Genomic DNA, 16027 nt, shown 5'->3' on the forward strand with positions numbered 1-16027 from the left:
TATCATTTTTATCACTACATTTGGCATATGAGTCTGACAGACGAGCTTGTTTTTTTTCTGTAAGCCACGTAGTTGAGCATGTTATGCCCCAGTATGTCATCGAGGATAAGAGGCAACAACAAGTATAACATTTACTAGTTCAATTATATTCATATGCTATCATAAAAGGGATGGTACATTTGTATTCAATGTACTGGACATAACAAATCTGCTCTGCTGGAACAGATGTTTTTCTTAGTCCCTAGTTCTACTTCATGTTTACCAGAACAAATCTGCCATATAAAGGCAGGATTACATGTATGCAGTCATTAAATTCAAATGGGTTGCTTGTGAAAAATGTAAAAGCTCTTGAGTCAGTCTGCTCTTTTGATGTTTTTTCTGATCTCTGGTATTGCTGTAGTCGACTCGTCAAACAAGATTCTTAGAAGTCACTGAAGGGATGAGCTTTTTCCCCGGGACGGTAGATTTCAGCCTATTTGCTCTAGGGCAGCCTATCTGCTAGATGACTGCTGATCTGGATGGAGCAGAGAGACTGTCTGACTGCAGCCACTGACCTACATACAAAGTGAAGGGAGTAATGCCTATTATGTAAATTCCTCTGCCATCTTTTCAGGGGAAACTGTGCCAACTTCTGAGCCTGGGGCCGTTCGCTGTTGGTAATCCATGTCCAATCTATCCCCGTCTCTCACTTTCCCCTAACTTTCACCACAGCCATGATGACATGCATCGCCTAACTTGTGACTAAGTACAAAAATAACCATCAAGTTGTAAACAAATGTTCACTGTCTGCCTGATTTTCTGTTCACCTTGTGACATTCAGTGTCTACAAAAGTAACTTCTTTTCATGATTTATATTTTACTTTACAACCATGAAAAACTGTAACGAAATGATGATGCTAATCATCAGAGAGCCATTTCATGTCAAAGTGAGAACAAAATGACTTCCAAGTAATGTGAATGAGTTATTTAAACTATATGAAATATTTGTTTGCATTATGGGTTTTTTTATATGACAAAATCACACATTTGCCTCAAGGGATTACAATAGGCTTACAGCAGTCATATTCAAGTCATGCAATGCATTGTTACCCATTTTTTACACACCATAAACACAGGTGATTTCAATTAAACGGATTAACTTTGATGCAACACATTGTCATGATTTTATCAATAATATTCAATTTTATTGCCATATATTATTTCCCTGATGTGTACTTTGCACATGTTCCACATGGAGTCGCTGTTCTGAACAAGCTCCACTATGATGCTGATAGTCGTTGTTTCTTTGTAGGGTCAAAGTTTACTGCATACGGAAGTGGCATGTAGTTTGTCTATGATTATTCCATGGATGTATTATAGAACAGTCTTTTACATTACGAAATCAGTACGTTTTTGTTTTTAGCCTTAAAGCTGACGGATGTTGGGCAAGAGGCGGTGAAACCTACTTTCATAACTGACGCTCTCCGGCGTTGTTCAAAAGGTAATTGTGTGGATAGTTACTTATGACTGTAAGCTAACTCGCCTGCAAATAACGTTAGCTAGAAATAACACACATTTAAGTTGGTTTTCTATTAACCTCTTCAAGTTTCACTTGGCTATTTGTTTATCTCTTGTCCAACATGGTCAATACATTGTTATTATTAACGGCAGCTAACTAAGCTAGTATATTGTGTGTCTCCCTGTGGGATGTAGCATAACGCTAGCGACAGTTAGCTTACAGCCTTTACATGTTAGCATACAACCAGCGTTTGTGTTGCGTTCACAGTGGTTCAAACAAAGAATATTTCCCTAAGATTGACATGAGCTAACACCACTATTGCTGTTAGTAACTATCCTAGCCACATAACATGTTAGTTACGTTTTAGGCACATACTGTATATTTATACAGGTTTTAATGTTAGCTAAACAGTTGTTTTAAAACGTGACGATTTGATCAGGCAAATCACTTAAGATAACTGACATAAATAACTAGTGTTGCACGGTGTACCGATACTTGAAAGGTACCGCGATACCCTGCCGTTAAAAACGTTACGATTCCTCCGTTTCATTATTATCGGTACTTTAAGAATGACGGGGAAAAGTACTCCGGTGAGAAAGCGCCGTTTTAATAAGAGCCGTGTGTGTTCAGCACGCTCTAAGGTCCTCCCCTCTCTCGTGCACGTGCTAGCTGCCAGAGCATGTGAGAAAACGAGCTGCAAGTGGGAGTGCAACTGCGGCTGCGCCTCGGCTTTTTGACAAAAAAGACGGCAGAAGCGGAAAAAAAAAAGGTGTTTATAGATGATGCTTAATTGTATTTAATACAAATTCTAGTCATTTATTTAATGTATTGTTCTCATTGTTTAAACGTTTGTGTTATGGTTATGGTTCTGGTGTGAAATAAAGCACAATAATTACATTTAAGAATGTTTCCCTTTTTTTAAGAAAAGTATCGAAAAAGAATCGGAATCGCAATTCTTGACTTGTTATCGGTATCGAAACCAAAATGTTGGTATCGTGACAACACTATAAAGAACTGTGATTATCTACCCTAACAATATGTTAACCTCTGTATACAAAGACATTTATTGTAAACTAAATGCCTAATATGACATTTAAGCGCTGCATTCTGACTTAGATGTGTACCTAAATAAAATTAAAATAACCACCTGTGTGTTTGCCGATAAACATAGATTTTTTGAATGGAGTTTTGTTTGGAAAGCACTCTGTTATTGTATTAGTATCAACTAGTCTGTGAACCGTCATTTTTACATTTCAAATCACTGTCTCGCTTGATTTAGTTTGTTACGTGAATAAACTAAAAATAGTTCAGTCATTTATGATTATTTCAAGAGCATCTATGATGAGCTAACAGTATTCACTGTCTCTCCATCTTCCTGCAGCTTTCTCCACTATGTCGGCCACAATGACCACTATTGTCCATGACACTACAGAGGCAGTGTGCCTCTCCTCTGAGTACAACCTGTACCTCAAGCCCATTGCTAAAATGACCGTCAGTGTGGCACTGCCCCAGCTCAAGCTGCCAGGCAAGAGCATCTCCAACTGGGAGGTGATGGAGAGGGTGAAGGCCATGGTAGCTCCAGAGCAGTTTTCAGCTCTGCGGATCTCCAAGAGCACCATGGACTTCATCCGCTTTGAGGGCGAGGTGGAAAACAGGACAGTGGTCAAGAGCCTGTTGTCCCGCTTAGATGGAAAGAGCATCAAACTGAGTGGATTTACTGATGTATTGAAGGTAAGGCTGACATTAGTGTTGACCACAAAGCCTATCTTGAAGCTTTGCTGGTTATGTTGCTGATCCCAGCGTCTGTTCCCGGTACTTACTTTGATATTTTGATGGCTGCAGATTTGGCGCATTTGAGTTACATTTTATTGTACCGACAGATGTTTTTTATATTTTTGCCCACGTCATTTATATCAATGACTAAATATAAGAAGTACTTCTCGGCATTATCACCAAAATGCCCATAAAATGTAATCAATTCCTCTCAAAAACGGCTTCAACTAAAATATAATCCATCGCAAGGAGGTTTTCAGATATATTTAATTGTTCCTAATAAACTGTATATTGACCCTCCCCTCCCTCTTTCCTCAGGTTCGTGCAGTAGAGAACAAAGTGGACTTCCCTACACGTCACGACTGGGACTCCTTCTTCCGCGATGCAAAGGACATGAATGAGACTCTGCCGGGGGAGAGGCCTGACACCATCCACATGGAGGGAATTCCTTGCCGATGGTTTAGCAAGAAGGACAGCCCGTTCCCAGACCGGCCCTCTGAAGAGGTCCTCATTGCGGTCTTTGAGACATTTGGCAAGGTGGGAAATGTTCTGGTTCTATGTTGAACAGGAACTTAACCTGAACATTGAAATCTACATGTTGTTATTTGTTTTCTTGAAATAAGGAGCTGTTCCGCTAGGCTTCATGGAAAAAAGTTCTTGGGGATTTGTTTGACTGAAATAATATAACTCATTATAGATAGCTTTATTCACATACAGTACATGTAAAGGATAGAGTTACTGAACATATTTGATTGAGAATACTGACCAAATCAGTAAACGTCATGTGTTTTATATTGTTGCATCATCAATATTTAGAGGTTGAACCAAAAATAACATATTTGATTTGACCAATATGCCACTTTTTGATTCTAGGTGCGGAATGTAGATATCCCCATGCTGGACCCGTACAGGGAAGAGATGCTGGACAAGAACTTCAACACGTTCAGTTTCGGGGGTCATCTGAACTTTGAGGCTTATGTCCAGTACCAGGAGTACGGGGGCTTCACCAAGGCCATGGACACCCTGCGCAGCATGAAGCTGATGCTGAAAGGAGATGATGGGAAGGCCGTGGCCTGCAACATCAAGGTACTGCAGGCTCTCCTGGTTGTTAAGTACTGTACAAGAACATTATGCAGAAAAGGATGGTTATTTACTTTTGCAGTTTTGAGATGGTCAATATATCATACCTTAAATGCTTACTGAGCTTCGTGACCATGTGCACAAAATGAAGCTTGATTAAATATATCTATATCTAAAACTTATATTATGTCCTCCATGAAGCAAATGGGAAAACTTGAAGGGTTAGTTTGTTGGTCAGACATACCAGAGATGGAGTACTCGAGTAGTGCCGATTTTCGTGACTCGACTCGGACTCGCGCACTGATTGACGCGACTCGGACTTGGACTCGTGAATTCTCGCGTACGCTGACTTGGACTCGGACTCGTGAATTCCCCCCCCCCACGATGACTCGGACTCGACTTGTACATTGACGCTCTGACTTGGACTCGGACTCGAGCAACTTTTCTCTGGAGTCTGATGTCCTCTATCCTGGCGTGTGCACTTGTGAGGCGAGTTCACGTATTGGGCCCCGCTATTCCAGTCTAGAGACACACCCCGCATCCTGCTGTATGCTTTCACACATTCTGCTTCCACATTGGAAAAGAGCAGCGCAAAATGCTCGTCATGTGGAAACAATATTGAAGAGAAGGCTCCGTAACACATTACTCTAAGGATCGAGTTCAGACATGGCTGTCTTGAACACTATCATTAACTAAACGAGTAACGTGATCTAATCAATAAATAAAGATTCAGCCAATAACACGAAAGCACATGGCTACTTAACATGCAGAATTACGTCATTTTGCATGCTAAGTAGCCATATGCTTTCTGGGGCTAAATCTTTATTAGTAAACCGATTTAACCGGTAAAAGTTCCTTCAAAATAAGAGTCCCGATCTTATTACTATCAAAATAAAAGTGCAAAACGAAAACTTTACCATAGGAAAATATTGGCATACAAATATAATCACTTCTCTAAAAGGGAACTCATTTTAAATATAGTTAGACATATTAAAGGTCATTTACAATAATAATAATATTAATATTAGTAATAAGCTTTATATTTGTATAGCACCTATTACAAGAATTGTAGCCAAACTCGCTTCACAGCAGTTCAATAGACAGATTAATATAACATGACAGGATAAAAGCAATATACAGGACTGTCTCAGAAAATTAGAATATTGTGATAAAGTTCTTTATTTTCTGTAATGCAATTTAAAAAAACAAAAATGTCATACATTCTGGATTCATTACAAATCAACTGAAATATTGCAAGCCTTTTATTATTTTAATATTGCTGATTATGGCATACAGCTTAAGAAAACTCAAAAATCCTATCTCAAAAAATTAGAATAGTTCCTCAGACCAAGTAAAAAAAAAAGATTTATAACAGCAAAACACAATCAAACATTTGAAAATGTCCATTAATGCACTCAGTACTTGGTTGGGAATCCTTTTGCACGGATTACTGCATCAATGCGGCGTGGCATGGAGGCAATCAGCCTGTGGCATTGCTGAGGTGTTATGGATGCCCAGGATGCTTCAATAGCGGCCTTTAGCTCATTAGCATTGTTGGGTCTGGTGTCTTTCAGCTTCTTCTTCACAATACCCCACATATTCTCTATGGGGTTCAGGTCAGGGGAATTTGCAGGCCAATCGAGGACAGTAATGCCATGGTCAGTACACCAGTTACTGGTGGTTTTGGCACTGTGGGCAGGTGCCAGATCATGCTGGAAAATGAATTCCTCATCTCCATAGAGCTTTTCAGCAGACGGAAGCATGTAGTGCTCTAAAATCTCTTGGTACACAGCTGCATTTACTCTGGGCTTGATGAAACACAGTGGACCAACACCAGCAGCTGACATGGCTCCCCAAACCATCGCTGACTGTGGGAACTTCACACTGGATTTCAAGCAACTTGGATTTTGCTCCTCTCCAGCCTTTCTCCAGACTCTGGCGCCTTGACTTCCAAATGAAATACAAAACTTGCTTTCGTCTGAAAAGAGGACTTTGGACCACTGTGCAACTGTCCAGTGCTTCTTTTCCTTAGCCCAAGTCAGACGCCTCTTCCGTTGTCTTGAGTTCAGAAGTGGCTTGACCATGGGAATACGGCTATTGTAGCCCATTTCCCGGACACGTCTGTGAACAGTGACTTTTGATACCTGGACTCCAGCTTCAGTCCACTGTCTTTGAAGCTCCCCCAAATTCTGGAAGCGACTCTTCTTCACAATGCTGTTAAGGCTGCGGTCATCTCTCTTGGTTGTGCAGCGTTTCCTGCCACATTTCCCCCTTCCAACAGACTTTTTGTGGATGTGCTTTGAAACTGCACTCTGTGAACAGCTTGCTCTTTGAGAAATTTCTTTTTGTGTCTTACCCTCCTGATGGAGGGTGTCAATGACGGTCCTCTGGACAGCAGTCAGATCAGCAGTCTTCCCCATACTTGTGATTTAGTTTACTGAACCAAGCTGAGTGTTTTTCAAGGCTCAGGAAACCCTTGCAGGTGTTTCGAGTTAATTAGACGATTCAAGTGATTCGTTGAACACCCTACTAGTATACTTTTTCATGATATTCTAATATTTAGAGATAGGATATTTGAGTTTTCTTAAGCTGTATGCCATAATCAGCAATATTAAAATAATATAAGCTTGCAATATTTCAGTTGATTTGTAATGAATCCAGAATGTATGACATTTTTGTTTTTTTAATTGCATTACAGAAAATAAAGAACTTTATCACAATATTCTAATTTTCTGAGACAGTCCTGTAGAGAAGCAGCTACATTTCAACACATATATCCACGAAGATGAATACCGTATTTTCCGGACTATAAGTCGCTCCTGAGTATAAGTCGCATCAGCCAATAAATGCGTCGTGAAGAGGAAAAAAACGTATATAGGTCGCACCGGACTATAAGTCGTATTTATTCAGATATTTATTTTCAAATCCAAGCCAATAACAGACATTTACAGTAAACTGGAAAGGGAAGTTATTAACTACACAGGTCCGGTATGTTAACGCAACACATACCTTCTACCTGGAGGCTGGCTCTGCGAGTCGGGCTAGGGTGGCATGCTTCTACCCCTTGACGCGCTCCGACGGAGGACTGCTGGGACAGACGGGGCATCTCGGACGCACCCACTGAGCATTCGGCCGCTGGGCTGGTAGGGGTGGACCCTGCGCCGCACCGGACACAAGACGGCGGGCTAACAACAGACGGCTAACAAGCTAACAAGACGGCTAACAACAGATGGCTAACAAGCAGCTAACCCGGAAGAACCGTCCGCTCTCTTCTTCGTTTTTTTCAGTGGTACAGGAGCAGCATATAGTTGTCACAAGCCGAGAGCGCACTCTCACGGCTGTAGACAGTTCTTGTCAAAAAGTATGAATTCGCATTTATTCAGACATTTATTTCACACTTAACAATTTAACACAAACGGTTATTCAGTTAATTTAACACAGAACAGGCTGAATGTCCGGTATGTTACCGGTAATTTAACACAAACAGTTATTCAGTTAATTTAACACAGAACAGGCTGAATGTCCGGTATGTTAACGTAACATATGTACAGTTATTCAGCTACACAATAGCATAAGGAACATCGCTGGGAGGCTGAAAAAAAGAGGCTAAATTAACACGACGAGCCAAGTCTCGGTAAGCAAGTTAACGAAGCTCCCGATCTCATTCCACTTCACTGAATCCATTGAATTCTTCATTCTCGGTGTCGCTGCGGAACAACTCCGCCAACTCCGGAGGAAGACGAAGCACTGTCTCCTCTTCTGCGGGGCTGTCGTCAGACGCAGCATTATTTCCCGTTATCCCAGCCTTTCTGAATCCGGACAGTATGGTTTCGGTTGTCACAGAAGTCCATGCTTTGTCGATCCATCCAAGGACTTGCTGGAAAGTTGCATGGCGCATCCTTCCCGTTGCCGTGAAGCTGTGCTCTCCATCCACCATCCACTCCTCCCACAGGCGACGCAAGACAGCCTTGAAGCTCCGGTTCACGGAGATGTCGAGTGGCTGGAGTACTTTTGTTAAGCCTCCAGGGATGATGACAGGTATGGAGTTGCAAGCTTTTATTTTATCTTTGAACAGTTGCGTTATGTGCGCTCGCATACTGTCCATCACAAGCAGGGCTTTGCGTGTTTTAAAGAAGCCGTCGGGACGCTTAGTGTAGCACTTTGTAAGCCAAACATTCATCATTTCTGTATCCATCCATCCTTTCTCATTCACGGCCACGGCAATTGTGGGGGGGAAGTCGTCTTTTGGCATGGTTTTGCGCTTGAAAATGACCATCGGTGGTAATTTCGATCCGTCTCCACAACATGCAAGCACCACGGTGAAGTGTGATTTCTCATGACCAGTTGTCACTATATTCACACTTTTCTGCCCTTTCTCTGCGACACTTCGGCCCATGGGGATGTCAAACGTGAGGGGGACTTCATCCATGTTTATAATGTGATCCGGTGACACGTTGTGTTCAGTCACCTGCTTTGCAACAAACTCACGGAAACTGTCGATCTTGGCCTGAAAATCTGCTGGCAGTTTCTGACATACAGTTGTCCGTGCTCTGATAGAGAGCCGGTTCCGTTGCATGAAACGGTAACACCAGGACGGCCCGCCTCTGAAGTCGTTTATATTCATGTCTTTGGCAACTGCCAGGGCGTGGAGACGTACATGCACCGTTGACATGCCTCTCCCGGCAGCACGTTGCTCTAAAACCCATCTATATAGTCGTTCCTCCAGCTCTGGCCATCTCGCCCTCAGCCCGCGATTCGCTTTTTTTGTTTTTTTCATGGCGGCAAGAGCAACCTCTGCTTTTCTCCAGTCTCTCACAAGTTTCTCGTTGACTCCAAACTTTCTCTCTGCTGCTCTATTGCCGTTTTCGGATGCATATTTCACAACCTGCAGTTTGTAATCTGCAGCATACGATTTTCTTTTTGGAGGCATTTCGATTTTGTTCAGTCTTTCTTTTCTTTTAATGTTAATGTTATTTTTTTCGGTGGTACAGGGGCAGCATATAGTTGTCACAAGCCTAGAGCGCCCTCTGGTGGCTGTAGACGGTTCATGTCAGTCAGCATGAATTGACATTTAAAACATATATACGTCGCTCCTGACTATAAGTCGCAGGACCAGCCAAACTAGGAAAAAAAGTGCGACTTATAGTCCGGAAAATACGGTACATGAAGACTTGTGACTCGAACTTGACTTGGACTCTTCTTGCGTGACTCGGACTTGGACTCGAACAGAGGTAATGATGACTCGGACTCGACTCGGACACTCCTTGGGGGACTTGGACTCGGACACAGGTAATGATGACTCGGACTCGACTCGGACACTCCTTGGGTGACTCGGACTTGGACTCGAAGAGTGGTGACTCGAGAATTGGACTCGTGAATTGGACTCGTGAATTGGACTCGTGAATTGGTGACTTGACTACAACACTGAGACATACAAACACACTTGGTGACGGGAGATTACTTTGTAACATAAACAATGTCCATTTTGATTAAGTTCTTATAACACAATGCTATTCTTGGTCTGAATGACCCACGGAGGCCTATCAGACTTCCACATACCTCTGTTTTGGCCATGAGTGAATTGTTAATGCTGCAGTGATATTGCATATAGGCAGATTTCAGCAATTAGATTGTGATGTTCAGGGAGACGCATAGCAGCTTTAAGACCTTTTAGTGGAATGAAAATCTAAGCCTCGTCATCATTTCAAGGATAATGAGGGTGGGGAGAGCCAGGTCTCTTAATCCACAGCATAACGCTTCACTGTGAAATCTAAATTAGGGTAAACAGCTTTTGCCAAAACATGAAGGGCTTTATCTTACTTTTATTTAAAACAACGATGACTCTCCATGCCTGATGATCAGTATTGTATAAGTCTGTTTTAACCAAAGCACTGTCATTGTGTAATTTAACATTACATCATCAAGCTGTAAAATGTGGATTATCAGAGTTACTCAAATACATTTATTATTCCCATTCTCTACAATACTAAATTAGATTTTGCTTCACTGTCTGGGATGACCAAAGCAAAACACAGACACGTTACAGCAACGTTATTAAAACTACAATAAAACATTGTAGCACATAGTGGAGTTTTCTTAGAATAAAAAGTGATTCTTAGAAAATGTACATGTTGTTTCACTTACTGATGAATAAAATTAACCTTTTTGCTAATCCTTATCTATGTGTGTTCCTCAGGTGGCCTTTGACACCAACAAGCACCTGAGTGAGTTGACCCTGAAGAGGAGGGGCCTGGAGAGGCTGAAGTTACAGGAGCTGGAGAGGCAGAGAGAGGAGCAGAAACGACGCGAGAAGGAAGAGGAGGAGCGGCGTAAGGATGAGGAGAGGTATGACGGAAGACAAAAACAAGCTTATATTGCACAACACGGAAAAGTGATGTAACTCTGTGATTTAGGCCAGCGAATGTTTGTGCATTCTCTGAAACCAAACTATACTCAATCTGTTTTTTGGTGCTTTGAATCTCACTGTACCAAGGGAAGTGACGATGCATTTCCACTGTTTGACCACATAGCAGACAGTTACCAGAGATCACAGATGTTCACTTCATATTTTTACAGGAAACAGAAGGAACACGAAGAGGAGGAGAAGGAGAGGAGAAAGGAAGAGAGGATACGAAAGCGAGATCAGAAGCTGCGGGAGAAGGAAGAGAAGAAGAACATGAAGAAGGTGAGGCGGCAGCAGGAAGAGGAGCAGAAGAAGCTGCAGATGAAGATCGCCATGGAGGAGAGGAGGCTGCTGCTGGCTCAGCGCAACCTGGAGTCCATCCGGCTCATCGCTGAGCTGCTGGCCAGGGCCAAGGTACGGCATGGCACAATCAGGGCTCGAGCTTAAGGACGTCCCATCGTACCGGGGCCGAAGAAAATGGTGTCGGGGAGGATAAAAAATCATTTGGGGATGAATTTGGGACGAGAGTTAAAATAAAAATACCCTGCTAACAGTACTACAAACGGCGATGAAAATGAAACCGACTGCACGTTTTGTGTAGCACACAGTTATTAAACCTCCTTGTCAACATAAACACACAAAACATTTAGCAACCTGTGAAATACACACACACACAGAACCAGACCCTGGAGCGCCGGCCTCTTTATTTACTTACTCCTCTTCATCCCCTATGGGTAATAAGGCTGAGATGAGAACCCTCCATCGTATTTAGTCCTTAGCAATATAACGTAACGTTAAGCTCCGACGTTATCTGACTTTTTATCGGTACTGGAGACATTTAAAAAATATATGTCATATGTATTATTGCTACATAAACATTATATCGCAGTTGTAGTTTCGACAACACCGTTTCTAATATGCAATAAGACTACAACATGCGTCTATGATGTATTTTCAAGCTTTCCAATCCAGACGAGATCTCTCTCTCCCGTCTGTGTGCGAGGGGGGAGGGGGGGGGGGGCAGTTTGTAAAGGTCTCCTGACTGTGTTACAGACTGTCCTCCTGGTTAGTGGTTACTCTGGGTTCTGTCTTCAGGACAGAGTGTTGTGTTGTGTAATTTTCTCGCTTGTGTGTTTGTTTAAATATATTTGGCCTTTGTTCATGTGATTGACTGATTTAATCAAGTAAAAAGTTTGATGAATTATCATCTAATGATTTGAATTATGTTTTATTTATGTTAAAGGTCACTTTGAATGATTTTAACTAATGATAATGTAGAAAAACTAATATTTTAAATTCGGGACGGCCCACATTAATTTCGGGATGGCTTAGATTGTATTTCGGGACGGTTCCGGGAGGATGGTGAAAAAAGTTAGTCGAGAGCCCTGCACACAATACACCTCTGAATATACACACGCATACATACAGAGCTATACGGATGTGTACTCATACCAATACCTAGGTTAATGTCTACAAATGTGATTCTTTAATCGTCTGGTCGTTTTTTTAACTTAATTTGAACCAAATGTGAAGCTCTAGTAGGTTAAGATTTAGTGTTTGAAACCTCACTAGGCCTCATGCATATTCAGAAACGCTGAGTGCAACTTTTCTTTTTGAGTATTTCATTAAAGAGTGCTATTGACGCCAAGGCTGGTTCCCTTAAGCTGACAATTGACTCTACTCTCATATTTGTCAGTTAAATATGAAGACGACATTTAAAGATGTTTCTGCTCACGGCCAAGAATTCACTTGTGTTGATGTCCGAATAAACAATTTAGATACAACGTGTGATTCGTTGCCACTAGCTGGTTTTAGTAACTAGATTTCACAATAGTAGAACATTATAACAATTAGAGATTGTGTGCTTTGCAGAAAATTACTTGTGTATGACAATTGGAGGATGTAACATGTAGAGTAGTTTAGAGCGGTGCTTTGTCCCTTTGTGTCCAACCTACATCTGGATTTCTGCTGACAATTTAGTTTTTTATTTGAATAGTGTCTTTCATCTCATTGTGGTTTCCTCCACCTCTCCAGGCCCTGAAGCAGCAGGAGCAGGAGAAAGAGCGGGCCGAGCGGGAGGAGCAGGAACGGAAAGAGCAGGCTCGGCAGAAGGAGGAACTCACGCGTCTTCATCAGCTAGAGGCCCTCCGACGCAAGCAGGAGGAGGAGCTGCGGAGGGTGGAGGTGGAGAAGGACCGAGCCCTGGAACTCCAGCGGCGTGAGAAGGAGCTGAGGGAGAGACTGGTCTGCAACATGATGAAGAAGGGCAGCGGGAAAAGCTCAAGATCTCCTCTCACGCAGGAGGAGGCGGGCCCTGTGACCAGCGAGGAGGCCTCTGATCCCCGCGGCGATGATGTGATGCTGGGGGTCCTGAGCAGGGTGTATGGAGTGAAGGCCGGCGAGAGCAAAGAAAAGCAGGGGTCCAAATCGAGTGTCCATTCACACGTTTCAGGGAAGAAAAGAGCCGCAGAAGAGAGGAGGGGAGGGGAGGACAGGAAGAAAGAAGGAGAGAGAAGAAAGGAGGAGGTGGTGGGGAGCAAGCACGGTAGGGAACAAGCGAAGGGCCGTGAGCGCCCCCACAGAGAGAAGAGCTCCAACAGCCGGGGCCGGAGGAGGCGGAGCCACAGCAGCAGCAGCAGCAGGAGGAGGAGGAGGAGGAGGAGGAGCTCCAGTCGTCACAAGAAGAGCTCCAGTCGGCACAGGAGGAGCGTCAGTCGCCACGGCAGCAGGAAGCGCAGCCACAGCAGCAGGAGCACCAGCTCCAGCCGGGACAGGAGCCGCAGCAGCAGTGGGAGGAGCTACAGCAGGGGCAAGAGCCACAGGCACCGTAGATACAGCAGAGGCAGCTCCAAGGCCAGCAACAGGAGCAGAGATAGGAGGAGCCACAGCCATAACAGATACAAGAGACACAGCAACAGCAGAGACAGGACCTGCTCCAGGCGCTGCTAGTCCTGCTGTCAGTGTTAATATTATCAGTGTTCATTGATTTATTCTTGGCTGAAGTTCAAGCTGAACAAAAAAACACATTTTAAAAAAAACAACATAATTTGAGTATACCGTGTAAATGTAAGCCATGTCAATTGGTGAAGTGGATTCCACGGAAATGCTTTTACCTTTTTTATTTTCTTCATATTTTATACATGAAACACCACATTTACTATTTGGTTTCTAAAAAAGTATTCTTTGTAAAGCTTGAAATGCATTTTATCAACATTTGGACTCTTAAAAGCATTATACATAATATAGAAGTTAATTAAAATGTAGGGAAACATTATAAACATATCAATATTTATTTTGTCGAGCATTGGAAATACATTTTTTTAATTAAAGGCTAATATCGTTAGCCCGCTGCATATGTAGATTGAACGCCAGTCTGACCTCCATTTTCTGCGAGCAAGTGCATGAATATAATTGATTTCGAGGAAGTAACAAGTCCAGAGAACAAATTGTGTTCCTTATTTTGATGTGGTTCGGTCAGTTTCTCCACATATTACTTACGAAAATACACACACACTTTCAGACCTCGTTGCTGCCATAGTTGTGGAAGACTTTAACGTGGACTACAGGCTGCTGCTCCTTCAAATGTGAAGTTTCCCCAGACCATAACAAATGTTCATCGATGTTTACGCTGACCTGCAGTCATGTGTCATGATGTGTTAGCTGCCTGAAATATGTCTTGGAGTACTGCTTGAGTATTGTCTGTGTTGCTGGTGAGCAGCTCAAAGACTGATTTCTTTTAGTTTCATTTTATATGTTTTAATGTGTGAGGGTTAATATAATAAATGTGATATGATTACGCAACCAAATTAAGGATGTAACTCCTTCTTTTAACTTCACAATGTAGCGCTGGATACATTTATTTAGCCATTCTTTTGGTGTTATTTGTATTGTTTTATGTCTTGTATAACTATGTTGCAATGTTGGAGGAGCTCTGGACTTTTCATTGCCATTTCTACACTTTAGCTGACATTAAAGCCTTTGAATCTGAATCATACACCGTTCTTTGCTATATTTCAGCTCTGGGGTGGAAAGTCCCAACAGTTTTGTTGACGCTGCTACATTGACATTGTTACTCGACATTGCAAAGCCCTCTCGTTATGTGTACTATGTTCTCATGATCTAAACTAGAGCATGCGTTGCATACACATTGTTAATATTAAAGTCAAAAGAAAATTTGAGATTTCTGCCTGTAACTTTGTACTTTAAAACTGTCACAACAGATCTTATCTCTATACAAACTACATTCCTGAAGGAACATGGTGACAACTTCCACAACTCCAGCTGGTGTATCTTTCTGCTGTCTACATTGCTAGTTTAATGAACTGTGAATGAATAATTAATACTCCATCTGATTAGCGTCTGTGTAATCTCATCAAGGCCTGTGACATGGCCATCTGTGTCATTACTGTAGGTCTGAAGCCACCATTAGTCTCTCAGTGTAGGTGCAATTAGGCCATATGGAGAAGAGATGGAGAGCACATATTTTTTAAATCACTGTTTCCCCCCCCCCCCCCCCCCCCCCAGAGGTTTGGTAGTCCAGGCGCTACAACCACATTTTGGTGTCAAAACACGTCTGGTATGAGCATTTCTGAGTCCAATCCAATGCGGAATCCACTCCATCCAAGTGAGTGTGAGTGATCAAGAACAAGGCAGCAGTGTATTGCCAGAGTTATTTCTTTGTCCACTGCAGACTGAGCCCCTGCTCTAATCTGGGTTATCTGGCTGTAATCAGTTTAGCCTAACCATACTCTCACTGCTGGGTGGGCACTTTGTGTTGCTTTAGTCTGCGCCTGTCTTCACTGCATCCACAAACACACCTGCTGAGGAGCAGGACTGATCAACAGGAGACCTTCACTTTGCATGTAGAAGAGATTTTTAGATTGTTTTCAGGGAGTCCTGTCCAAACTGCGGCCATGGCAGAGAATCAAGAGGTGGCTTCATCTGAGGGGAAACCAGCTGCAGAAATGTATCCTAAGAAGATCCTGGAGTATATGGAAGGATTCCTCATCTCCAAGGTAACACACACATGTAGTGCATACACACTGCCCTTCATGGGTCACAAACAGGGATGCAGCTCCCTTTTACTCAGTTTAAAGTTAATGATCCAAAGTGTCTCATCCTTTTCCTGAAGGTTAATGTTACACCAATATGATTTATTTTCATAAAAGCAAACACATTTTTAATCAATTGGTCAAATCAACAAATGTATTGTCAACATTCTTGAACAAAATCTTTAGACGCAATTCTGAAGTTCCAGTTTTATTTTATTTTGG

The 16027-nt window shown here is 42.4% G+C and overlaps 2 protein-coding genes across 3 annotated transcripts in view; both read left to right on the plus strand.

The window, feature by feature from the left end:
- Positions 1-1272: 1272 nt before the first annotated feature.
- Positions 1273-14743, plus strand: akap17a (A kinase (PRKA) anchor protein 17A). 2 transcript variants are annotated; one of them, XM_079664972.1, is made up of 7 exons: positions 1273-1480; positions 2880-3229; positions 3590-3808; positions 4145-4357; positions 10548-10696; positions 10928-11168; positions 12789-14743. In XM_079664972.1, the coding sequence occupies exons 2-7, from the start codon at positions 2891-2893 to the stop codon at positions 13701-13703; spliced, it is 2076 nt and encodes a 691-aa protein (XP_079521098.1). In that variant the 5' UTR covers positions 1273-1480; positions 2880-2890; the 3' UTR covers positions 13704-14743. The 2 variants fall into 2 exon arrangements, with proteins under 2 accessions (XP_079521098.1, XP_079521099.1); XM_079664973.1 differs by lacking the exon at positions 2880-3229 and having other exon boundaries at positions 1274-1480.
- A 924-nt stretch (positions 14744-15667) lies between these two features.
- asmt (acetylserotonin O-methyltransferase) overlaps positions 15668-16027 on the plus strand; it is a gene marked incomplete at its 5' end in the record, with an annotated part of 29388 nt that continues 29028 nt past the window's right edge. Inside the window, one exon of the mRNA XM_079664370.1 lies at positions 15668-15769. Coding sequence (XP_079520496.1) covers positions 15668-15769 — 102 coding nt within the window. The remainder of the gene's footprint in view (positions 15770-16027) is intronic.

This window comes from Notothenia rossii, assembly GCF_949606895.1.
Source record: "Notothenia rossii genome assembly, chromosome: 2".
Taxonomy (NCBI): domain Eukaryota; kingdom Metazoa; phylum Chordata; class Actinopteri; order Perciformes; family Nototheniidae; genus Notothenia; species Notothenia rossii.